Raw genomic sequence first — 26,370 nt, forward strand, 5'->3', positions numbered from 1 at the left:
TCTAATGCTAATTGCTGCAAAACGGAAACAGATAGAAACATACTTTTTTTTCGTGATGAAAGAAGAGACTTTAATCTTTCTTTTGATGCCTTTATAGCAATTGTACACCATATTCTGTGAGCCTTGCAAAATCAGTCAAAATCCAGTAAAACAGCTGGGAGCGAACGGGATTGCTTCTGTGAAAATGGCTGAGAGTAAATGAGTTAATTAGGTTGATTCATTCTGAAATTGCATTTCAAACCAAAATGTACCAAGATGTAATCAGTTCTTTACAAACAAAAAAATAAACATTAAGGTGATATATTGTCAATTTAGGTTGAAATGAGCTGAGTTTATGCACAATTTCATTACATTGGATCTAGGAGCCTGAGTAAATTATTATTATTATCTTTTAACTTTCAGTAAATAATAGGTTAGATTCTGCAGCTGCTCACATATTGATTTAGGTCACAGATGCCTTGGTGGAGGTCTGCACTCTCGCTCTAATTGTTGTCTTCTGTATTTCCCCAGGAGAGTCCAAGGTGTACCGTCCACGGCGGCCACGATCGAGCAGTGACGCCCTTTCGGCCTCATTTAACGGCGAGCTGTTGGACGGTCGACAGCACTGCACCTCGTACGACAACCTTGGCGCCACAGAGGACAGTGACGGAGATGACGGGCCCATCTGCGTACCCGCTCTAATCTCGCCTCCCCGCTCAGCCGGTGAAGACGTGGACCTCAGCCCACCAGACATCGGCATGGCCTCCTTGGACTTTGACCCCATGTCTTTTCAGTGCAGCCTCCCTGACGCGGCCTACGCGTTTCCCTTGGTTGATTTGCATGCTGGAGCAGAAGGCTCCACTTTAAAGAGGAGCCCCGGCAGCCTCTGGGGAAAGACCAATGGATCTGACCTCTCCTCATCCTCCTTCCTGGACAACTTGACATCATCTTTGCTGTCTTCGGACTTTAACCTGGCTGCAGGAGAGAAAGTGGAAAGCCAGAAACTCACCACTTCCTATTCTTACACTGATAAACCCACACAAGCTGTGTCACCCATTACAAGTGTTAAGACTGCTACTTCAGAGCTATTTTCTGTAGAGATGCCTGACAGGACTACCAGTGGAGAGGCAGGACCTCCAGAACCTTTATCTCCTCCCACTGCACCAAAAGACTCACCTCTTTCCATAAAAGCTGAGCCGTCTCTAAGTGAAGCTTTCCAAATGGAGCTGCACTCCAAACTGGCAAACCTTGACAGTGTGGATTGTGAAGAGCTAAAGCGAGAGGACAGTGTTCAACAGGTGTCACATGGAAGTCACAAACAACAAGGTAAGAAGATATGTTTCAAACGTATTTTTCACACTTCAGTGGGCTGGGCTGGGAATCTTTCACTGTCTCACGATTCGATTCGATTACGATTTTTGGGTCTACGATTCGATTCAGAATCGATTTTCGATTCTTGATTCAAACAATTTTCGATTCAAAATTATTTGATTGACAAATGATTTCTGCTTCAATTTAGATATGCACAACATTGTCATGACCTACTCCACTCTGCTGTGCAAGACAAAATGACAAATAGACATCAACTCTTTAAATTCCACGCATTTTCTGACAAGGTAACTCCAGAATCCCACCAGATTTCGCATATTTTCACCCATTTTCAATGCTTATTATTAGGGGTGTTAAAAAAAAATCGATGCGGCGATATATCGCAATACTACATCGCGCGATTCTCGAATCGATTCAATAATCGGCAGAATCGATTTTTTATTTTTTTATTTATTTATTTTTTAGGATTCACACCTTGAGCATGGAAGAATGTTATATGAACGGAACATTAAGCCTTAATATTTTATTTTAATGCTGTTCAAACATGAAACAGATTACAACCTCTATAAGACTGAAATTTCAGATAAATAATACATTTTCATATAAATCTTACACTCTACAAGCTTACTGATTAGTATTTTCTAAATTTGAATGGAAAAAAATCGCAACAATCGACTTATAAATTCGTATCGGGATTAATCGGTATCGAATCGAATCGTGACCTGTGAATCGTGATACAAATCGAATCGTCAGGTACTAGGCAATTCACACCCCTAATTCTACCTTATTCTGTTCTTTAGTAATCATCATTTGAAAATGGCTTGATTTGACATAATTCAAGAATCTCGGGCAAAATAAGGAGAAATTAAGCTTTTTGTGAAATGATGCATTTTCTGCAAAACAGTGACTTTTACAGTAATATTTTTTGGTTTAGTGACATCTCAAATATCTCAACAGTCCTTGCCTTCCATAAAACATGAAAAAAAAAATGAAAATGTGTTTTTGATAGCAAAATAAGGATTTATTTACATATCTGATAGCGTGTGTAAACAGCACTATTTTCACATTTCACAAACTATTTACAAAATGTTGATCATTTACTGGAATGTTTGTGCATGTGTGTGTGCGTGCGTGCTCGTGTGTGCGTGCTCGTGCGTGTGCGCTATTTACGTACTATACAGTGAAATAACAGCAACATTTTCACATTTGATAAACTATTTACAAATTTGGGGTTATTTACAAAATATGCATTGGGTCCATGGTTTTGTTTTGAAACCCAATAGTGTCTTTTGTGTGATCGCGTGTGAAGCTTTCTTCTGCGTTCAGGGGGACACTGCAAGATTTTCACACGCTTGTGCCTCTGCAAGTGTTGTAGCTGCTTCTGTTAAATTCCATCAAAATACTGTAATCAAGATGTAATTTTTATTATTGTTGCAAGGTATTGTGATGTTTTTTTTTACTTCTCGGTCGCACTGACTTCGCACTGACTGCGAAGGGGCCATTTGTGTACGCTGCCCCAACTGTAATCGAATGTTGTGTAACATGCGTTAGTTAGTACGAGGTTACAGACATTCCACATACAGTATACAGAAGCATGTCTGTGAATATTCTCATCCATCCAAGTAATTTCATCCCTGTCACATTCAATATACTTAACTAGTACAATTGTGATCACTCGATTTAGAGAATGCTAAACGTTAGCTTACCTCCTGGGCTTCCAGAAGCTTTCGGGGATAAACCGCTGCTGCTGCTACCTTTGCCACACTTGAATTGATCTGTTCAACTGGTGAAGGCGGCTCGAGTTCGCCAAATTCGTCACGGATTCCTCGTCAGATGACGCGGACTGGTCAGAGATATGCAAACTTTCACTACGTGTCTCAGAGAACGCCGGAGGCGGTGGCTGCTGAAGTGGGCGCCCGTGCCGTTTTTGTCGCTTTTCACACTCTCTTATGCACAATCCGGCTCCTTGATCTTTCTTATTCGTCATCTCTTGACCGATCGTGACAAACGCTCTGCTCAAAAGCGTGAGCTTTTGTTTTTAGCGGCCTCCGGTTAGCCGCCGTTAGCACTCGTCTTTTCTCCCCCAGCCACCGGCCCCCACCACTCCACAACACTCCGCCTTTACTAGGAAATCACATCCTTCTCGTGTAAAGAGACCATCACTGCCATCAAGAGGGCACAGTTCGTCACTACAGTGCTTCACGGGCTGAATACTCAGAGGGAAATTGCCCAAGAAACTCATCCACCCATTCATTAAAAAAAAAACATAGTTGACGAACTTTCTCGTCTGCTGGTGACGCCCACCGGGTGTCACGTGACGAACTTTCTCGTCCGCGGATTGTGAAGAGTTAGTCTTTTTTTTTTTTTCTTTTTTTTTTTTTTTTATTTATTTATTTTTATTTTTTTAAACATTTATTAATTTAGTATTGTAAGTGCCTTTTTCCACAAAAACAGCATGTGGGCTTTTCCCCTTCTTCTTCATTTCTAATTTAAATAAAATTGATTTTTTTTATATTAATATCGATTCGATTCGATTAATAAATGAGAATCTCGATTCTTTTATGAATCGATTTTTTTGGCACACCCCTAGTGTAAAGGTTTGCATCTATGTCACCTCTTTAAATTGTAATGCAGCACCATCCTCAACTCTGAATTGTTCTCGTGACATTAAAACTGGTTCTGAATCTGGGTTCGATCGAACCCCAGGGGTTCGGTGAGTCAGTCTCAGGGGTTTGGCGGAGGTCAGGACTCATGAGTCCTAATGATATGCCCCAGAGTTGAGTGATGGATGGGAGTCAACATCCTAACTGCGTGATTTGCAATGCCAAGTTGAGCAATTCTTGTCCAACAAAACTAAAGGAACACTTCCCTAAAATCCACAGAAGAGGAATACACGCGTTCTGAATTTGAAGCGAAGAGACAGATTATATGACAAGACTGTTTACCAGTAAACCTTAAACCTATGTCTTAAATTTGAAAAAAAAAAAAAAAAAAAAAACTTATTTTCCTATAAAGGGTTCACTGAATGCATATAGGAAACCGGTGGGGTTCAGTACCTCCAACAAGGTTAAAAACCACTGCATTAAAACTTTTCCTTCCTGAAATGTATTTTATTGCTAATTTTCCCCAAACATCACTTGTGTTTCCCTACTAGAAGGAAGAGCTCCAGAATCAACGGATTTCACCACACATTCCCTCAACACTCCAGCTAACACTTGCACTCCCCCGCCCCCTCCTCCGAAAGATGCCGCCCGCATGTTGGCCCTGGTTCTCACTGAGTCAGCACAGCAAGTCTCCGTACAGTCCCAGCCTCGTTGCGGCGAGCTCCTGACTCCAGTGTCCCCTCCGCAGCCGCGTGTTTCTGGCAGCCAAGCATCATCAGGTCCACATTTCCAGACTTCCTATGAAGAGGGAGCTGAACGAGGATGTTCAGTGTCACAAAATAGCAGCGTGTCTGTTACCTCCATCGAATGTATTCCCCCTTCTTCAAGCCCGTCGAAAGAACAGCAGGCACTTGAGTTAACCAGCATGACAACCAGGCCTCCAGACAGTGCCAATGTCACAAAGTCTCTGTCTGGAAAACCACCTGAAATTGACTCTAATGCTTCAGATGCACTTCATAAAAAGGTCACCCCTCTTCCTAAAAGTACAGCTAACCTAAATTCTCCAATCAGGAGTCCAGAAAGTCAGTCCTTTGCTGTACATGACTCAGTCTGTACTAGTATTACCAGTACCAAACCAGGGACCATTAGTGCACCGGCTTTTGAGAGCAGTGCAGTCCTGCCAATACCCAGTGGCAGCAGCAAGGACCCCAGAGGCTCTCGACAAGGTCTTGCTGAGGTGAGCATCTTTTGTATTCTTGTCATCAGTTTATTCTTCATCAGTGTGTGAGCAGCTGTTCTCTGTGATGAAAATTAACAAAATATCACACTGGAGTTAATCTCATCACTGAAGAACACCTGCAGTCTATTCTGGGAAGCTCTACAAAGCAAAACCTTAACCCAAAGTTGAACGAACTTGTTGCGAAGAAAAATATATATATATTTATTATTGTTATTTTAATAAATTTTACTAAATGGCACATTTTTTACTTTATATTGGGGAGTGGAGCTTGTTTACAGATTTTATTTTATTTTTTATGTAGAGCAGCTAATTTTTGCAAATTGATTTGTTTTGAAATAATCTTATATCCTGTTTTGATTCCAATTTATGGTTAGTTTTAGTCTGTTTAATGTTTATGCTGTTCCGCATATGCTGAAATTTTTAGCCCTATGTGCGATGGAATTTGACACCCCTAGATAAATTTCCATCCAATACTTCATTATATCTACCCACCAGATCCTTACATCGTATTGTAACTAACTCATACAAATATGAATGGATGGAAACCAAATTTCTTCAGTGTATGTTTAGTAGCATTTGCCAATCAACTCGTGTAGCAGCTATGCCATCTGTCCATTTTTCCAGCATTTTGAAATTTGTCGGGAATCGGTGCAACTTTAGTTCCAACTTAAAAGAAACAAAAATGCTGCATGAAGTGACTTATAAAATGTCTTGAAACACTGCTGTGCATAATAATTTGGAACTGTGCATTTTAACAAAAAAAAAAAGTTTTGAAGAAAAAAAATAAATCCTTAGTTATTTTATTTAAACATTCAAATTATTCTCTGATGGTTGATGATTAGAAAAGTATCCTCAGTTCTATTTGCACAGACTATTTAAAAACATTTGCATAATTTGGAACAGTGAATTTTGATATTAAAAGGATGAATGCGACGCGTAATCCTCAGGTTACTTTGTTGGGTTGTATTCACTTGGATTCCATGTTTACAATCATTATTATTTGTTGTCTGACACTTGTACTCACAGCTAAACATTCATGCCACTTTCTCAGGTGAAGCCAAAGGAAGACACAAAGACCATAAGTGTTCCGAAATTATCATCAGAGCAGCAGCCTCCAGCAGCTCCAAAAGTCAAAAAGCCAGTGTTGTCACCATCCCAACATCAAACACAAACTCAGCGGCAGTGTCAACTCCAGATGCAGCACCACATGTCCCACATGCAAATTCAACCCCAAATTCAGCCACTATCAAAGGCCACTTCAGTCGTGGCACCAATCTCTTTGGAGCAGGTTGACAGGCCATGGGAGGTCAATCCAATACAACCCTACTCAGAGTTTGCTAAAAATGACCCCAGTGGATCCACACCTCCAGCCCCTCCAGTCCGCACTATGGAGAGCAAACTGGCAACAGCTGCACTCAGTCAGAGTGAAGCTTCTTACCATAACTTCGGGGAGAATTCTGCTGCTGACCATCGGGAAGGCACCCTTCCTCACCATCCCCTTTCTCCTCGTAAATCTTCCAAACATCCCTACCATGTTAAAGGTGAAGCAGTCCTCATTGAGCCTCCAGGAGTTGCATATTACCAGCAGAGGCCCGTCTCGATGGGTCCGCAGCCCATGCCACACCACTACAGACCAAACAGTGTCACCTCACACCTCTCGTATGTGTCAAAGTCTGAACCTCAGATACCTTACAGTGCCCGAGTAGACAATAGATACAGCACTTTAGGCCCTAGGTCCTACCACCATTCTATGAAGACAAGAGGAAACACCCGGAGTGTTTATGGGGCACCAGGACATCAGGGTTATAACCATGACAGAAACCACGGCTATCCCACAATTCGCAGAGTGCACTCGCTCCATATTCCCAGCACTATTCGCACAGTACCCATCCAAAGGACTGAAGTTCCTCCAGATGACATGTTCTATTACCATCGACCCCTGTATCAGTGCAAACCCTACCAACAGCCCCCACAGCAGTCCCCTCAAGCAGACTATCACGTCACTCAACTGCAGCCTTATTTTGAGAATGGGCGAGTCCAGTACCGCTACAGTCCATATTCTGGTTCGATCCCCTTGGAGGATCCTTATTATAACATTGACCCTTACGGCACCATCCGTCTCCGCCACGTCCATTCAGCCTGTAGAGATTCCGGAACCGTTGTTTGCAGACCCAGCGGAAAGGTGACAGGGTACCACTACCTTGCTCGCAATGTTCTCCCACCTGGAAAGGAGCACAGCTTTGTGAGCAGGGACATGCCACCGAGTCACGGCGCCAAGGAAATTCCTTCTTACCTCTCTTGGGACCCCGAGGAGTCCGAATGTCTGCGCATGCAGTCTATCCGTAGAGAGAGTAGGGCCAGACAGAAGATTAAAGGTCCTGTGCTCTCACAATATGACAATGTAGGCTCATTTGCACCTCTTGACAGCCTGCACTCGCGCAGCAAGTCCGATCCGGGTAAAGCTTTGTCAAGTGCAACTGAGAGTAAAGATGGTCGTTATCTCCCCAGACATATGGTCTCAGACCCTAATGTCCTCAAATGTTTGGAGAGTGACAAGCACCTCCAAGGTGGCCCAACGGGAGAAAAGTTGGATGGGCCGGCAAGGCAAAGCGGCTCCAAGAAATGCCAATCATCTCATTCCATTCCTGCGACACTGAGCGGTCACTCCCAGCAGCAGGAAAGCAGCCAACACGAAGCCAAGCATGAGATTTCAGCTGAAAAGTTTGGCGAAAGCAGCAGTCGCTCTAAACATCGACAGCAAGAGCACCCAAACAAACGGAGCCTCCAGACACGGTACGACTGCCATGATGCTGACCACCACCACGGTAAAGCTAAAACGACAGGCACCTACCAAGGTCCAGAAGATCAGCCATCCTCTTCCAAAGAACAGCTCGCCCACTGCAAACCTGAACGATCACACAGCATGCATGAGCAGCATCTCTACAGCCACAGCAAGGCTGAACTGGATGGAGACTACTCGCATCACAAGCATGGCAGCAAACCGGTGCAATCCCACTACGACAACTTGGACGACTATCACCCAGTACCTCAGCCCCAGGGGCCTGTTCAAAAACGGAGTGGCTGTAACTCCTATCCGGCGCAAAACAACAGAGCTTATTCCACAGCATTAGGCCAGGGAGCCTTCCTCCAGACTGATCTGGGTATCCAGAGGCCAGAAACTGAGATATGCACGGAATGAAACCTCTGCAACGGGGAATTGTTAAATGACCTTTAGAAGAAAGACTACGAGCGATGGTTGATCAGCCTCTGCAGGACAGTGGACTGTTGTACCACCAATATTTTTGCTCTTCTGTATTTTCAACAAACTGTAAAGGAAAATGTAAGACTTTTTATGGAAAAGTCCTGAATGTACCCGAAGTTTTTGTCCAAGAGCCCATTGTTGCTGTGTTCAAGTGAGAAATTACTCATAAATATATAGGATATGAAAGATGTAAGGTACTTTAAACAGGAATCACAAATGTCTAATATGATACAATATGGCATATATCTATATATTTATATATGGATGTATATGTATGAATCTATAGTAAAATGGGAAAGTTGTATTTTTTTAGGTGTGGCAGCTGGGTTTGAGCATAAATAAGAATAAGGTTTGCATTTTAGAAATGCATGCACTCTCGTACAGAACAGTTCTGTGTACTTCACGGTTTATTTCGTTCTTTCAAGTGTTGCAGCACAAAGTATGGGAGGAGGAATGATGTTCATCACACCTTTCCTCCACCAATATGCACGCAGGTAGGCAGTACACTGTCTCTCCATGTTCATCTTTTGAGAATCCGACTGTGTGAGTTTGACAAGGATCTGTTGTGCGTTACTGTAAGTGCAAATATTGGGTCTCATTTGTCTTTTATGTACATTTCTTTAAATGCATTTGTTGATTCTATAGAATGTTTTGGTACTTCGTTTGAAGGGGGACCAAGCATGGCGGCACAGTACTTGCATATAGTAAAAAGAAAGAATGATGGTAAATTTAAGGTACAGATATGAAAAATGCTTTTATTTACATTTCATTTTCCCATTTCATTTATGTGTGAGATCTGACGTATCATTAATAAAAGCTGGAAATGTTTCCTCTAAAACAATAATGATTCAACTGTGTAGAAAAATGACTTTACTGATAATGTAAATCTTGCCCATATTATGCAAACAATTTATGTAATTATTGAAACATGTATTTCAGGCTGAAAACAGATGTATAGTACACTGATTTGGTACGGACCCAGTGGAGTTTCAATTATACTAAAAAACAGGTTGGATTCTGTAACTGTTACCCAGCATATCGCTTGCAGATGTTGCTCTTCCTCTTTCTTTTCAGTTGAGGCAGAAGTAAGGCACTGTGTTTAATGTGAAATTCTTGTCACTAACTAATGGGTACTTAAATTTTAGTTATAAACAAAATAAAACTGTTCAGGAATAGCACCTAATGTGTCCAAGATGATGCATATTTCCTGTTGCGTGGTTTAACTTACTCTACAAGACATTCAGGGAATCATGATGCTATATCACATACCGATGGTGTGTATCAGTAGATCTGGAAGAGCTTTCATGGTGGCAAAGCATACGTAGATTGGAGTTCTTTCTAATCTATCAGAGATCATCACAACAGTTTTGCAACAATGAGAAAAACAAAAATTTACTGGACAAAACTGATGTGGCCGAGAATGAGGAATGAAAATGGAGACATGAATCTTGATCGGACAATAATCGACAATGTGGGTTGGGGCCGGGGGTGCTGACATATTCTGAGTCGTATAATTTTTTTCAAAATACCAACTAGGAAGAAGTGTGGTATCGTTCCGGACCACTGATTTACAGTCTATATAAAATAATGAAGTGATAGAGAATCTGGCAAAGTCTCTGCACACAAATAAAGGGCACCACATTAAAAAAAATAATAATTACGTGCAGAGTATATTACTAGGTGGCCTCAGACACGTAATGGAAACCATTCGTCAGTTACCAGTTTGTTGGAACGTTCACAGGTAAAAGGTAAAACTACCATGCAAGTGGCATTTTTCTTGATGGATTAAAATTCGTCTATCCATTGCAGTTGCTCAGGTAATGACCAATCATGGCTCACCTGCTGAGCTGTGATATGTTGTTACCTGAGCAACTGTGATTTTCAGTCGACAGCAAGTGGCAAAATGGCCCTCTGAGATGGCCAAAAACGCTATTTGTTTGATGTCCAACTTGACTGAATATTCGCAACAACAAAACAACTGTGAGCATTTTCTGGTTCAGTCCAGATTTGGAAGTCAATTTAGACACCAACATTTTGGATTTTGTTGTTGTTATATTTATTTATTTATTTATTTTAATAATAATAATAATAATAATAATAATAATAGATACATTCATTGACTGATTATGCGAATAACAGCCATTTTACTGGGTGCTGAAAAGCTATTTGATAGTTTAAATATTTAGGAATCACACATCTGCAGCAAAATTTGTCTCAGGGCAATTTACATGAGAAATGAATGATTATGCATTTTTTGCATTGACAATTTGAAAATTCATGGTCGTTGGGGGGTAGATATATTGATTTTGATTTCAATGCTGGAATGACCCTTCTATTTATGGTGTATTAAATTGAATATAGTTGAAAATGTCAAATAAAAGCTGTAACCTACAATATAGTCGAAGTTGTCTAAAGGCATAGCTAAATATCAATCGTGAATCCATTACCCAAGTAAGTTGTGTAAGATTTACAGAGTATTCGATTTTTAAGGAAATGCTGCTTGCCTGCTTTGCCAGAGTATTTGGTGAATATCAGTCCCGCTTGTCTTTTAGCTAAACATTAAAACACATTTATATTTAATTTTACACTAATGAATAGATCAAACTGTAGCGAGCAGTGACGGGAGTCGGAGGAGCAGTGTTGAAGCATGGAGCCCAAAGGCTGACGCTTTATTCACATCAGCTACGAAGGTTGAAAAAGCCACTCTTCCTCACGCTGCGGAAGAACTGACTCACTCTCCTTTCATCCTTTCATCATAACAAAGCATTCAAACCCAGAACACTCTCTTCGTCCCAACGTTCCGTGGGTGAATTATGTTCCGATCACTACAAAACTAATACAAACGAGCAAAGATGTCCCCAAGCATCAGAATATCTTATTCCACTCCACTTTTCTTCCAAAACAAATAGCTGGCATGTTATGTTCTGTTGACAGCTAACACTCGAGTCGAAAGTGTTGCTTTCCTCTTCTTTTGTTTCGTGAATGGAGAAATAGGCAATGAACAGAGTTTCTGTAAAACATAATATATTTAAATAATTCTAATCGTGTTGTGCGTGTTTAGTGCACTGCTGTTCAGTTCAGTTCCAGTTTGTTTACACTAGCCGGCTGTTGCATTGTGGGAGACATGATTGGCACGGGCGCCATTTTGCTCCCCGCACTTCCATTGTGTGAGAGATAGTAAATATCTGACACTGCAACAACACGCTCGAGTCGCTGCGAGGAAACGCCGCTTAAATTACCCTTGGTGAGTCATATCCAGGCATATTTTTCATACAGTGATGCTCGCTCCATGTTGCGTGTGAAATTTGTCAGTTTCATGTGTTACTGTGTGTTAAAAAATGTTTAATTTCGACGTTTACGATGAAGCGGAAAAGTAGTTCCCCCGAGTACAACTGAGGAAACGGCTCAATGCTTCTAAACGCCGATGTCGGTGTTCTTTTCATCGGCGATTTTTATCCAGCTGCTTTGCTTCAGCAGCCGCTCCACGTGATTGAATTGCCACTTAAACGTGTTTTCTACGTTTTAGTAATCGTCTTGGTTACAGTGAATCGCTGTAATGTGAATAGTGTTTTGCGTTGTATATGCGGCCATAAATCCTGCGATGAAGAGGCAAGTGATAATTTAGTGTCCCCGCCCCCAACCACAGCAACATGACACATTATTGGTTCTTTTGCACGTAAAAGCCGACGCTGATTGGTGGGCTCCAAAAGCGTCACTGTGTAATCGCCAGGTCGAGGAAGAAACAGTTGATGCCTGGATTAGTTTGTCATAAAAGAACATTTAAAGAACGACGAATGGTTAAAAAAATGACCACAATCAGAGAGCGGATAGTTTTTTTGAAAAATGACGATTTAAAAAAAAAACACGGAGCCTTAATTATGACGTAGAAACACACAAAGAGCACACGAATGGGCCCGTCACAGACATCATAGACACGAAAGAGTGTAAATCCAAACATTATTTCTGGGCGCATTAAAAGTTGTGAATTACATATTCCTGTAGCACGGCCTTGTCATCTGGATAGCAAGTGTAGTTCAAAGTCTTGTTTGATTGCCTCATTTCAAGGTTAATCAATTTTATTTAGATTTTGTTCCCCCAAACTCAAACTACTGGCGCATGAAGAACTTCATCAATTTAAATGTGGAGCTTTGCTCAAAAGATGCAAAATAACAACATTGAGACAAATTCCGTATGAAGTCATAGTTGTCAATGCACCGTGTATATTTAGTCTATAGTTGGTCTTAACATAAATGTTTGCTGTCTCTTCCAGGTTGATACTTTGTGATTATGGCTCGTACCAAGCAAACCGCCCGTAAGTCCACAGGAGGAAAAGCTCCTCGTAAGCAGCTAGCCACCAAGGCTGCTCGCAAGAGCGCCCCCTCAACCGGTGGTGTCAAAAAGCCCCATCGTTACAGGTAACCTCTGCAATTCATCTTGACACGCACAATTCACTTGGACGTTGGAACGTTTTTGTAGGGCTTTTGAGGGTTTGGGTTTTTTTTTTTTTTTTTAGATTTGAGTGGGAATTTATAGAGTGCTTGGTATTGTTCTTTAGGCCCGGTACCGTGGCTCTGAGAGAGATTCGTCGGTACCAGAAGTCCACGGAGCTTCTGATCCGTAAGCTGCCTTTCCAACGCCTGGTCAGAGAGATTGCGCAGGACTTCAAGACTGACTTGCGTTTTCAGAGTGCTGCCATTGGTGCTCTGCAGGTGCGTGCGTGTGTGCCCCTGTATTATAATAGTTTTGAATATGTTATTAGTTATTATATTTAGTTTTAATTAGTTTTATAGAGGGTTTGTTAGCTTTTTGATTTTTTTCTTTTAGATTAGTTTTAGTATTTGTTTAAGTTTCATTGAATGCAAATAAAAAGCTAGTTAACAAGTATTATCATAAAGTAGCGGTAAACTACAATTTCCGAACAACTGTTCGACTTTTCTTCTGTACAGCTAAATTGTAATACCAAAATAAATAATTTAAATGAAACCCTTGAAAGCACATGTATGAAATCAATCGACAAAGATGAAAACGGATAATATAATAAGTTTGGTGTGTGCACGTTAATGTTTTTCGAAATGTGTCACGTGATCTTTTCTCTGTTTTTGTAGGAGGCCAGTGAGGCATACCTGGTGGGATTATTTGAGGACACCAACCTGTGTGCCATCCACGCCAAGAGGGTTACCATCATGCCCAAGGACATCCAGCTGGCCCGCCGAATCCGTGGAGAGCGTGCTTAGAAAGCACCTTTGACCTTTGTCCCTTTCTTTCTTTACCTATCGTCACTCCTTACCCCTACCCACTATCTCCCCAGCTTCCCGGTAGACTTTTAAGAGGTAGAATCATGTTGATGTCTGGTCTCTGAGGTTACTTCGTCTCCACCAAATGTTTTAGGGTACCTTTTTTTGTGCACGTACAAGGTGTTGCAGATTAGATGAACGCTGGCACACACGTTCGACCATGCTGGGTTTGAGGGGGTGTATCCAGACACCAGTCCCACCTTTTGGGTCCACGTGGATCCGTGGGCTGCAGATGGGTTAAGCAGAGGGGCTAGTCTGCTTAAGGGGAGCTGCAACTTCCACAGCAGGGTGCTATTAAAACTAGTCCCAACACTTTTGCCCCGTCTTACTTGACACCCGCCTAGTCTGTGGTCAGCCCCCCCTCATCGCGCACCAGCAGCGTGACGCCTCGCGCTACCCTCTCAAAGCACATCTCTGCCTCTGGATTGTGTGCAGGCCGCCAGTTTGTGTGCATGTGTGAACTCTGATCTTTTCAACCATAATCGACAAGCAAAAAATCATATGATTATTGTGCATATGGTGTCTATTTTTGTTGTACTCATCATGATAAATGATCCCACACAAATGATCCCATCCTTTATCACTTTGAGTCAAAGCATGAGAAAGCAAACATGGGGAAGGCTTTTCTTTGTTTTTTTTTGTTTTTTTTTGTGTTTTTTTTGTTTTTTGTTTTTTGTTTTTTTAACAGTATATGATTTGAAAAAGTAACAAGATCAGAAAGCGCTTCTGTCCAACACAAGAAGTTGTATTTTTTTTAAATGCAGCCACGAGCAGCAGTCTTGCCTGTTTTGTTAAACCTTTTTCCTTTGGTCTCCTTTGTTAGTTTTTTTTTTTTTTTTTTTAATACGCGTTTTGACAGGACATACAGTTGAAGTTCTCATCTCTCACTTCTCTGCAGTTCTGTCCCTTTCTCCAAATTTGTAATGCACACTATAACCTCATTGCTTTCTTTTATATTTTTGGTAAATGCTCAAAGTTTTCAAATGTATGAATAAGCTGATCTTTGTATTTTCCAAATTTCTCATATTATGGTAGCATTAAATAGATGTTAAAAAGAAACTTGGAAAATTTTGTGTGTTTCTTTTGCACAGGTGGCACTAATATGGTTTGCTATCATCACCATATACAAAAATGAGTGTTGTGGCTTTATTATTTTTTATTTAGTGTATGACATGGGAGGGGCGGCACGGTGGACGAGTGGTTAGCACGTCCGCCTCCCAGTTCTGAGGACTCCGGTTCGAGTCCAGGCTCCGGCCTTCCTGGGTGGAGTTTGCATGTTCTCCCCGTGCCTGTGTGGGTCTTCTCCGGGTACTCCAGTCTCCTCCCACATTCCAGAGACATGCATGGCAGGTTAATTGGGCGCTCCGAATTGTCCCTCGGTGTGCTTGTGAGTGTGGATGGTTGTTCGTCTCTGTGTGCCCTGCGATTGGCTGGCAACCAGTCCAGGGTGTGTGTGTCCCCCTGCGCCCCGCCCCGCGACCCATGTGAGGAATAAGCGGTCAAGAAAATGGATGACATGGGAGTGCAGTGGTTTTAGGAAAACCTTTAGAAGCCACAGCACGGAGTTACAGTACGGGGAGTCCTGCAGGGCTATTACATTTTTTTTCTAGAATCGATAATTCCACCAATAACTCTGAATGTCACACAAGAATATAAAAATATATATTCAAATATAAATACATGTGCAGTACTAAAGGAGCGTATTGGTGGTACACCAGGACAATAGGTAACATGATACATTTTGCATTTGAACTAATACTGAAGTCCACATAACGTGATAAGGTTGATAATGTAATGTTTCACATACGTGATAGATTTAGCGATTTCAATTAAGTTAACACATAACATGATTGTATCTTAAATCAAAGTTACTAACTACCTGTACTGCTCTTTAAAAAAATAAAAATAAAAATTACATCGACCTCTGCGAGTGACCTGAATCGGAAGGGTTTGAATGCGGATAAAACACATGGGTCATAGAGGTGGTTTAATTGTTTTAATTGTTGAAATTCTGTTTCACATGACAAATACCAGCAGGTGGCAGTGTAACCCCAGTTTAGATGCGAAAAAGGGTAAGAGTCGTTGGACAGGGAAAAAACAATGAAAATGAACTAATGAAAATCTGATAATGCTTTTGAATTGTGGTTCAAGACAGTTGTGGAAAAACAAAATCATGAAACAAGGCTGTATAAAAATAATTGGCAACCAAATATAGTTTTTGTACAACCTTTTTAGACAGTTACTGCAATTCAATGATTTCTGTAAATTTCAATGCGACCTACGCACCTCTCATATATTTTTGTAAATTAAGTAGCAAACTGCCCCAGTTGTCTCAGGTTTGATGGGTACTTTCTCCTCATGGCATATTTCAGCTCCTTCCACAGATTTAAATCAGGGCTCATAGAAGGTCACTGAATAGGCCCATGTTTTGCCTTTAGCTATTCTTGGGTGTTTTGAAGCTGTATTTTAGATCATTATCCTATTGCAAGATCCATGACCTGTGACTGAGACCAAGCTTTCTGTTCTCTGGAGAACACCTTGACAGTCATAAGATTTCATTGTACCCTGGCCTGCCCAGATTCAAAGATACCCCGTTGCCTAATGCAGCAAGGCAGCCCCCAGGACATCACAGGGCGTAGGGGCAGTGTTCTTTTCTTGGTATGCTTCATTTTTGCATCTGTGAACGTATAGAGCCGATATGTATTGGCAAAAAGTTTGCGTCCATTCTCCCAGAAGCTTTGTGGCTTGTCACCTTGCAGTTTGACAAATTCCAGTTTCTCTTTATCATTTATTTTCAATAGTGGTGTCCTTGGTCATCTTCCAAGACGTACACTTTGGTTCAAACAAAGATAGATGATATAATATGATGTTGATATATCAAGTTTTCTTCCACTTGTCTGGGGTCGGGCACGGGTCAGCAGCTTTAGCATGGATGCCCAGACTTCCCTCGCCACAGCACACTTTGTCCAACTTGTCTGGGGAAATTCCAAAGTGTCCCCATGCCAGCCATAGTCTCTCCAGGATGTCCTGCATTATCTGTGGGGCCTCCTCCTGGTGGGACATGGCCAGAACACCACACCAGCAAGGTTTTCAGGAGGCGTCCTAATCAGATGCCCGAGCCACCTCATCTGGCACCTCTCAATGTGGAGGAGCAGTGGCTCTATTCTGAGCGCCTCCTGGACAGAGATGGGAAAACCAGGTCGAGAAAGGAAAAACCCTTGCCAGAGTTTGACTTTAGAAACAGGTGCTTCTCATAATGAGCTGGTTTATCTGCTGGTTGAGTACAAGCACCTGCAGCTAAAGCCAACTGTGGCAGGGTTTTTACTTACTGGACCTGGATTTCCCATCTCAACAGGATAACCAAGGTACTCACCAGAGAACGATCTCATCCCCAACCTGGACAAGGCACTCCACTCTTTTATGACCATGGTTGGATTTGGACGTGCTTATTTTCATCCCAACTGCCTCTTACTACCGCTCAAGTAAGAGTTTGATTGCGACTTGATGAAGCCAACAGTATGACATAATCTTCAAAAAGAAGAGATGTGATACTGAGGCTTCCAAAATGAATTGCCTCGGCTACGCCTCGGAATCATTTCCATGAAGGTTATGTACGGAATAAAGGGTGCACCATGGCGAAATGACGTGCTGTTTATTTAAGTCTTGTCAATTCTTTCTCACTGCTGCCACCTTGAGGCAGTTCACTGCAATTTCCTTTGGTGGTACAAGTTGCTATTCTTTCAATAAATAGTGACGCCACCTTCAATACTGAAGTTAAAATATTCTATGTAGTACTATTTTGTGATATTTAAAGAACTGTAGACTGATTGCTTGACTGGAAAAAAGTAATGCATTGGTTCAGGTTAGATTTAGATTATGATAAACTGATAGCTAACGAAAGAGCTCTTTTGATTCTTACCATCTGTATTACCTGTTTCTTGCATTTGTTATAAACTTTCCTCCTTTGGCCATATTCAGAGCGGTTGGCTTTCGTCCCGTGGAGCGAGATTAGAAAAGTACTGACATTCTTCACTTGAGTAAAAGTACAATTACTTGTCTAAAAGTAAAAGTACTCGCTCAAATAATTACTCAAATAAAAGTAAAAAAAACAAAAAAAAAAACAAGTACAGGTACTTGATGAGTAAAAGCAAAGAGTATTTTCACTGGATGTATCCTATGTCATAGCTTGACGTAGAACCGCTTCATATGATTAGCGGTGCCATGCAGGAAACCTTGCTTTTTCTTTCAGGTCTATTATTTTCATCATTATCATATATATAAAACAAAAGTAACGACCTTGTTTCGAAAATGTATTGAGTACAGATAAAACTAAAAAGTAGTCTAAAAAACAAAATAGGGAAACCGGGGCTAGTTGTTACACGGGTGAGATGTCACGTTGCAATTTTCCTCTCAACCAGAGGGCGCAACAAAAATGTGGAATACTTGTACTAGTTTTCTTTGCAGAAATGGTCAGCGGTTGTGTACTGTCTGATAACGCATTGTGATCTGACGTGAGTGCCAGTTATCTGGTTTGCACAACACAAAGTAAACATTTTTAACTTCATATATTTTGAAACAGGTGTCGTACGTAGACAAATTCTAACAGCAAATCATGTGGACTCATTAAGAGGAGAGATTCGGGCATCTTGTCATGCCTCAGTCACTGCTCTGTTTTAAGCTAACTTTAAACTAGAGCAAGGATTAGCCAACATAGTAGTTTGGGGCAACTTGTCTCAGTCATTTTGGGGTTTGTTGTCACATGCAAAGAATGGGCCAATGAAAAATGCACCTCTGGCAACTCTGTTTACATATGCCAGAATTGTTCTTCAGATGACGAATGAGCCAGAAGAACGAGGAAATTAGATTGCCAGGTTTTGGTTCCTTGTTTAAAAATTCATTTTCCAGTTGTGTCAGGACTGGTTTAAGTTTCTTGATGAACCATCCTCCCATTAACCGAAATGCTTTATTATTTTTTTTAAATTCAATTTCATCTCAAATTTCATGTTTAAGGGAAGCAAAACAGGCATTTGAGGCTGAGAGCTATGATTTATATGCCAGCTGTTCCTAAGGACTTTAATTATGTCATAATATTTTATGTTAAAGTTTGCTCAATGACTATGGTACATTTTCAAAATCAATGATAAACAATTTCTCTGGCTGTAAAATTAAACAAACAGACAAAAACAGGAGAACAAGGATAATTTTATCCTTGTTTTATTACTTGCAAAATCCAATGTGACATTTTACCCCATATATTGTGAGAACTTACCCATTGGGCAACATGTCACATGTTCACTCCCTCTATTTTATGGCTTATAACTCTGCACTGATACAAAGTATGAAAATTACATGAATACAAACAAATATATCCTTAAGATTTTAGTCTTTAATCTCGTCTACATTTTGTTTATATATGATGTATTGATTCCATAATATATATATATATATATATATATATATATATATATATATATATATATATATATATATATATATATATATATATATATATATATATGATACAACTAGCCCCAGTCTCCCTACTCAGCAAAATACAAAGTACTGAAAAAACTACTCAACTACAGTAACAAAGTAGTAGTACTTTGTTACTTCCCATCTCTACCCATGGATTTTACATTTCTGACTAGTATAATCCAGTCAGAGGAGCATAAAGCTGCTTGGAGATCATCATTCAGTCTTGTCCAGAATTTTCTTTCCAATCTTCTGAGACAACTCGCTCCTTGGCTTCCTCTGGTCCATGTTTCGTGTGGTACACACCATGTCAGCAAACAGCACAGTGACTCCTTATCAATCTTTAAATAGACGGACTGACTGATTACAAATTTGAAGACACCTGTGATGCGAATTGGAGGACACATCTTGGTTGAACATGTCCCAAATTATTTTCAGTATCTTTTCTAGGTGTACAATCATTTTTATACAGGTTTGTTTCATGACTTTGTTTTTTATAGTAATTCTGTTGGACCACCATTCAAAAACAATATCTGATTTTAATTGGTTAATTTGAATTATTTTTTTTGTCATATTGTAGTAGTTGTTTAATACCTGCCTGTTGTTGTTTTGCAATATATTTTGCACGTGCACCGAAATTTAGCGTCCTGCTCTGCACTGTGCATCCCTCCCCCATCACATCTGCTCCTCCCCGGGATTACAGTACAAATGTCTGCCTGTCCCTTTGTGTGTGTGCGTGCGTGTGTGCCCTCTCTGAGAGGTTAACCAATCAGGGTGCACAGATGCAGGGATTAACCAATCACACCACACAGGGAGGGAGGTCGGAAGAGATTACATTGTGAACAGAGTGGGATTAAGTCAATGTGGAGTGCAAAACAAAAAAAAAAAAAAAATGCTTTGAAGTGCTGGTCATCCACTTCTTGCAATTCATCATGAAAATATTCAAAAATAGTCACACAAAGCAGCAAATAGAATCTGGTTTTATTATTCATGCAAAGATTACATCCAACATTTCTTTGGCGTGATCCCTCCACGTCCATTTAAGTGTTTTGTTTTGTTTTATCAACAAATAAATTAACTCTTCTACACATCTATATAATAAAATGAAATAGAAATCAATTAAGATTTAGAAAGATCGTAAATTTCACAAAATATCCAGAGCGATAAGGATTGGACGGCTGGCGTTTGTGACACAAACATGTTGTTGCATATATTGGACGTTTGCGTGGTAGTAATCAGGTCATGCTGGGATTACCAAATTGTCAGAGGAGGACTGTGGCAAGGGTCAAGAGAAGGGAGACTGCTGAGATTCATATGTGGTCATGTTTGAGCTCCTGTAAAATGCAATTTAGTTTTACAGATGCATGAGAGTCAGTATAGAAGGCATGCAAACACGAGAAAGGACATACAAATAGCCAACGGAAAGAAAGATTGACCAGAATGAGGCAAGGGGCAAAGCAAGCAAGCGAGCTGGGAAAGGAAGGAGAAGAGGTGACAGAGACAGAAAGAGAGGAGGATAGGGCAATAATCCCAACTAATTCACTTAGGGCATTGCTGAAGGGAGGTTAAGAGGATTTGGGACACTTCCAGAACCAGATCAACTAAAATAACCAAGACAGACCAAGGAAATGACGAACATGACGCTTTGGACCTGACCGGAACAAATGACGTGTTCATACTGACCTCCAGCTAACTGGAACAAATCATCCCAAAGCGGAAAGTAGAATCCTGAAAAATGATTATCGGTGCACAAACGTGTACAGACCACTTTAATATGATACACGGCTAAAAACAGAAAAGTCCTAAATATCATTCATCAAACGAATTCCGACAATGACACTAAACGCAAACACTGTAGAACAGAACACAAACGCTCAAGAATATATAGAATGCCAACAAATTACATAGAATGAAAGAAAAAAATCCAAAATACATTGAAAGTCCAGACGTCCGCAGCTCCTCTTAATTAATCAGTCGAGTTATTAAAGTAGAGTGTGCTCAGTGTGTTTTCATGTGTCTGCCTCCTACAAACTGATAAAGGCTTTTTGATCTGTTGGTGAAATAATATGTTTGTCGTCTGGCAACTTCTGCAGTCCAAATGCATACGGGTGAGAAACTTCTCTAGTAGGCACGTGCAACAGATAGACCCCAAGTTATGCTTAGGTAGCAGCCTGTCAGTCCTGCTGGCGCCTCTTTTTTGTTTTTCCTTCATTCATCAATATTTTCAAAAACAAGGTTACCATTTCTGTCATCAGCTGCCCCAAGTGTTTTGATGTCATAAAAACATTTTTTGAGTCCTTGTGAGAGTTGTGCGCCCCATAATGTTTTTTTCCCCCCTCAGTCGAGACATGTTATGAATTGATTTATCTTGGTGTCATTTTCGTACATCACAAAAACCTGACATTTGAACAGGGGTGTGTAGACTTTTTATATCCACTCTACCTCCTTGTTCATGGTTTTATTATTGACTGTGCTAATACTAGTGGTGTCAGGCGATTAAAATTTTTAATCGTAATTAATCGTATGACTCAGGATTAATCACAAATTTTAAATCTGTTCTAAATGTACAATAAAATATTTTTTCTAAGATTTTATACTCTAACAAAAAAGTGGGAAAAATGTTAAACTAATAGAAATATGGCTGCATCTTTTAGTCATTGATACACTAATTCCGTCATCATTCCTAAAATTTAGTTAAAATTTAAAAGATGTACTGTAACTGTAAAAAAAAACTCAGTGTGATATTGATTTGTGTTTGTCATTTTTCTGCCACTAGATGGCATAATTGCATTTGTAAGACGGTGACAGCTCAGTGCATTTTTCTTTTCATATTAAGAGCTATCTCATTTTTAACTTGAAGTAACTTTTGAAATCCTGCACATTTTTTAAATTGGAACATACAACTTGACCACAGTCTCCACAAATAGATGCATTATTATTCAGTTTATTACTGCTAAATTTTGACATGGACATGTCTGCTGCGTTGTGACTGGAATTTCCCCAGTACAGGCTTTTAAAGTAATTAATCCGCACGTAAAAAAAAAAAAAAATAGTGGCATTTAAAGGAACTTTAAATTAACTCAAAATTAACACACTAATTTTGACACCCCTAGTTAATAAAAATAAATACATAAATATATACAACAGTTTTTTTTTGGTTTGTTTTTGTTGGTTTTTTTTTTTAACTTGAGCACCTTCTCCCAAAAAATGTCCATGCACGTGCCTGTTCCCTACAACACTAGCCTGTTAGCAAAGTCAAACTCATATACAAAAGAAAAATCAGCAGCACGCCTCACACTAGCAAACTGGACTCCACCATGTGGTGCCTTCTAGAGGACCTGGAACTTCCAGGAGTTTTGGTCCTTATGGTCCAGGCAGTCCATTGTAGTGAATCCCAGTTTCCAGGCCTGCTGGTCCTTGTAGTCCAGGCAGTCCACCGAGGTGAAGCCCAGGGAAGAGGCGGTGCTGTAGCCCTGTGAGGACAGCGAGGCGGGCGACTGGCTTAGCGAGCCCCCCATGGAGGGCACGGTGATGGGGCTAAGAGCGCCCCCGGTGCCCGATAGCTGCGAGTGCATGGGGGACAGGTAGGCGCTGCAGTCCAGGCCTGTGAAGTAAGAGGTGGTGCTGGCGTAACCTTGCGCATAGGCCGACGGCTGGCCGTAGCTCATCGGGTACGGTGATGGCCTCTGCATGCAGGGGGCTGTGGAGGAGGCCAGGGGGTCGGGGAGGGGTGAGATGGCCGGACTCCAGATGGACACGGCGCCGTTTCCTGTGCTGGAGCTCTGGACCAGGCCGGGGCCCGACTGGGCTGACGAGGGGCTGAAGGAGCCAGATGGGTTTGGAACGGGCTCAGGGGCGCTGACCTCCTGCACTGGGGAGGCCTTCTTTTTGGGGGGGCGGGGTTTGGACTGGCCGCTGCTCTGCTGCTGCTGCTGACGGCACTTGGCACGCCGGTTCTTGAACCACACCTGGACACACGCACAAGGAGAGGGTTCATTATGGAAGCACTTCCGACCTTTTTTTTTTTTTTTTTTCCCCCGCCACGTGTTAGGGATGTGATCCAAAGCAAGTCTAATCATTTTTGTATGTGAATTTAATCAAATGTCCTTGGAGACCCTATGGCCCGTGACAGACTGGGGCCTTTAAACAGTAAAAGGTAGGGAAAACATATGAGAGTGTAAAGAGGAAAACCAAAGAGCAACTCAAAAATCCATTCCATTTTCAGGCTTTACCTGAGACTGGTTGCCAGCCAGGCGAGGACACATAAAGATGGACAATGAGTCAATCACTAAATATATAAATCATTTAATTATGATCGCACCATCATTGTTAATAAACAATGACTCCTCTTTAAAATGACATTTGATTGTGATTACAAGACAAGACTATTTGGAGTTTTTCAAAGTGTTAATGTCTGGTCTCCCTCTTGGCTGTACAACCTGTCAAGACTCCATCGGTGACCCGGCACGCAATGTGACGCGCATGAGCAGAAGAACCCGCCATCTTGGATCGCCAACTACGGCAACTACACTAGAACAAATACCTTTATATGCGTGCATGTTCGTAACAACACGATATAAAAAAGAAAAAAAAAAGATTATAGATGCATAATTATGTATTATGTAATGTAATAATGTAGTAATGTATTATGCAATTTAAAGTAACTAAGTAGTTTTCATTTTATAAAATGAACATTTTACTTTTGACCTCATTACATTATAGTGAGTCTCGTGAAGTTGCCGTAGTTGGCGATCCAAGATGGCGGGATATTCTGCGCATGCGCGTCACCGATCGTGCCGGGTCACCGATAGAGTCTTGACACAACCTATCCCCCCCCCCCCCCTTGCTACCTGCACACGTGACTCAGGCAGGTTGATCTTGAGTGCCACTTCCTCCCTCATGAAGATGTCTGGGTAGCGTGTTTTAGAGAACAGGGCCTCCAGGATGTCCAATTGCGTTCTCGTGAAGGTGGTCCGCTCTCTTCGCTGCTTCCTGGGCGTGGCTGCAGATAAAAGGATAAAAAAAAAAAAAGGGAGGTGTCAGTCATCCCTGAGATGTGCGCCTTGAAGGTCACGTGACGTGCTCGCTGTTATTCACCCCCCCCCCCCCCCCCCACACACACACACACACACACACATTGTTTTCCTAAAGCAGATCGGCGTGACAACAAACAGGCAGACAGTTGGGAATCTCGTCTAGTGATCTTGACTTTGCTGCGGGGAGCGTTTCGCGACTATTTGCTCATTATACTGAAATATTCAAGTTCACGGTGTCAGTTTCCCCCTGAGACGGAGAAAAACTTTACTCGTTCGAGTTTAGTTTGCGCAGTCAATGTCCCCAATTATTTGTCCTCCGGGGTGCCACGGCCAAACGCCTCAGAGTATTTGTTTCAGAACGAGTCAAGTGAGGAAGACGTGAGAAGGTTTTGGCCTCCCCGTGTGTCTCAGTCGCATGCCAAGCGACATTTAACTAATGCCTACTCCCGGAAAAGTGACTGCAGGGGCAAATAGAAATAAAAATAGAAACACGTTAAACCTCATCTGATTTACGGTTTTAATATCGAATCTGTTTTTCATTTTCAATAACGGCCTGAATGTTTGTCTAAAGCAAATGGCAAGTTCCAATTTCACCTTCCACGTAAAAAAAACCCAACAACAACAACACGTTTTTCATTTATTACTTTAATGTTATTTAATTGTTTGAACATTTTTTTTAATGAATAAGACGCAGCAGGACAGTGAATTTCCGTCTTCTTCCAGAAACAAGTAAGGGGAGGGATAATAATAATAATAATAATAATAATAATAATAATAATAATAATAATGATAATAACTTATGTCTAAGAGGAGGCATGAGGGGAAAAAGCCCGTTCTTCACAATACTATTTTGTTATAGTTCAACAACAAAATATAATCACTTAATACAACATTAAATTAAAAGTACATGAATCCAAGTTCTTATCATGTTTTGCAGCTTTAAGCATCAAACAATTAAAATGTGCATGCGCTTGTGGTTATTTACGCTTTACGCAAATTTGACGTCCTCCACAGCTGATGGAAAGCAAATAAGCACAATTAAAATGATGTGAAAATATGTTTTTTTACTTACACGGATAAGCGACGGTTGTGTGCAGCACGTCCATCCCCGGGCCGGGCAAATTTAACCCGTTCATGGTGTAATGAGGTTGTTTTATATAGGACATCATCTTGACTGCAGCCTCTTAAATCCCGACGCTCTCGTTTGTGTGTGGGATGGACGCAACGCAACGCAACGCAACAGCCGAGGACCTCAGCTGAGGCCACGAGTCACTGAATCGCCGTGATTCCAAACCTGCGCTTTTTAGAGGGAAACAACTTCACTTTGTAATGTTCAGTTTGGAGGAAGCATCATCCGAACTTGTCTTCTTTTCTTCCTCCGAGTTGTCACACAGGTGTTAGCGGCCTCGGGTTTGCCTTGATGATAGAGGAGAGGATGCTGGACTGACTACGTTCGCCCGCACAGGCTGCTAATTAGAGGACGCAAGTTGGTTTCGGCTAACCACGCCCACCTCACGCACGCGCAGACTCAACAGGTTACAGGCACGTTTGTGTCCCAAACTCAATGGGGAAAGAAATAGTCTATACGATGGATAAACTCAACATAACATGTAAAAGAAAGAAACCGATACAGATTGGAAACACCACCAGATGAAAAGATGTTGAGATGGATGAAGAAAGGACTTAATAAAATAAATACATCAGGAGTCATGAAGGTAGCCATACGAAGTTTTACATAATACAGCGTCGGTTTACAACAATTAAGAAGAAGAAGCAAACTAATGGTGCCGTTTTCTTTCTTTTTGGTATTTTCGTAGACTTTGCATATAGAATTGGGTGGTGTGCGTGCCATTGTGCGCCGTTATGGGATGGAATGCAGCCACTTGTTGGGCCAATCATATAGTGGCATTCCTCATTTGCATTCAAATCTGGGCAGTGGAAGCCACGTCGTGTTTGACATTGCGGACGCAAATTGACTTGCTGGGCTCCAAGAGATGAGATTGGTGCACAAATACATCAAAACTGCAAGATGCCCTCTTGTGGATGATGCAGCCGGCCGCCGCGCATATGCGTGGGCAGACTGCCTTGCATCCCTTGCGGCTTGCAACCCCCGATTGTGTCCATCTATGTTGTTAAGGTGAGGCCATTTTGCCAC

General features: G+C 41.3%; 3 protein-coding genes across 11 annotated transcripts in view; 2 read left to right on the top strand and 1 right to left on the bottom strand.

Annotated features, from left to right (window-relative positions):
* The window catches only part of arhgap32b (Rho GTPase activating protein 32b), a 111,020-nt gene extending 101,429 nt beyond the window's left edge, over positions 1–9,591 (top strand). For 7 of the 8 annotated variants that reach the window (XM_077504092.1, XM_077504095.1, XM_077504096.1 and 4 more), the window contains 3 exons: positions 511–1,305; positions 4,463–5,148; positions 6,203–9,591. In XM_077504092.1, coding sequence (XP_077360218.1) covers positions 511–1,305; positions 4,463–5,148; positions 6,203–8,350 — 3,629 coding nt within the window. In that variant the 3' untranslated portion in view covers positions 8,351–9,591. The remainder of the gene's footprint in view (positions 1–510; positions 1,306–4,462; positions 5,149–6,202) is intronic. The other variant, XM_077504094.1, reaches the window with a different exon arrangement.
* A 1,902-nt stretch (positions 9,592–11,493) lies between these two features.
* h3f3c (H3 histone, family 3C) lies at positions 11,494–14,766 on the top strand. 2 transcript variants are annotated; one of them, XM_077504101.1, is made up of 4 exons: positions 11,494–11,657; positions 12,684–12,828; positions 12,969–13,122; positions 13,519–14,766. In XM_077504101.1, the coding sequence occupies exons 2-4, from the start codon at positions 12,701–12,703 to the stop codon at positions 13,645–13,647; spliced, it is 411 nt and encodes a 136-aa protein (XP_077360227.1). In that variant the 5' UTR covers positions 11,494–11,657; positions 12,684–12,700; the 3' UTR covers positions 13,648–14,766. The 2 variants fall into 2 exon arrangements, with proteins under 2 accessions (XP_077360227.1, XP_077360228.1); XM_077504102.1 differs by lacking the exon at positions 11,494–11,657 and adding an exon at positions 12,331–12,478.
* Positions 14,767–20,143: 5,377 nt separating this feature from the next.
* LOC144006287 (homeobox protein otx5-like) lies at positions 20,144–25,685 on the bottom strand. The gene is made up of 3 exons (XM_077505057.1): positions 25,288–25,685; positions 24,030–24,181; positions 20,144–23,147 (listed from the first exon to the last, which is right to left on the bottom strand). The coding sequence occupies exons 1-3, from the start codon at positions 25,382–25,384 to the stop codon at positions 22,509–22,511; spliced, it is 888 nt and encodes a 295-aa protein (XP_077361183.1). The 5' UTR covers positions 25,385–25,685; the 3' UTR covers positions 20,144–22,508.
* Positions 25,686–26,370: the final 685 nt, after the last annotated feature.

This window comes from Festucalex cinctus, chromosome 18 (assembly GCF_051991245.1).
Source record: "Festucalex cinctus isolate MCC-2025b chromosome 18, RoL_Fcin_1.0, whole genome shotgun sequence".
In the NCBI taxonomy this organism is placed as follows: domain Eukaryota; kingdom Metazoa; phylum Chordata; class Actinopteri; order Syngnathiformes; family Syngnathidae; genus Festucalex; species Festucalex cinctus.

Excerpts from the sequence above, each read along its gene's own strand:
- h3f3c (XM_077504101.1), top strand. The coding sequence starts at position 12,701 with ATGGCTCGTACCAAGCAAACCGCCCGTAAGTCCACAGGAGGAAAAGCT. Across the intron at positions 12,829-12,968 it reads AAAAAGCCCCATCGTTACAG|GCCCGGTACCGTGGCTCTGA; the intron begins GTAACCTCTGCA and ends ATTGTTCTTTAG. Across the intron at positions 13,123-13,518 it reads CTGCCATTGGTGCTCTGCAG|GAGGCCAGTGAGGCATACCT; the intron begins GTGCGTGCGTGT and ends CTGTTTTTGTAG.
- LOC144006287 (XM_077505057.1), bottom strand. The coding sequence starts at position 25,384 with ATGATGTCCTATATAAAACAACCTCATTACACCATGAACGGGTTAAAT. Across the intron at positions 24,182-25,287 it reads CACAACCGTCGCTTATCCGT|CCACGCCCAGGAAGCAGCGA; the intron begins GTAAGTAAAAAA and ends TTTTATCTGCAG. Across the intron at positions 23,148-24,029 it reads TGCCTGAGTCACGTGTGCAG|GTGTGGTTCAAGAACCGGCG; the intron begins GTAGCAAGGGGG and ends GCGTGTGTCCAG.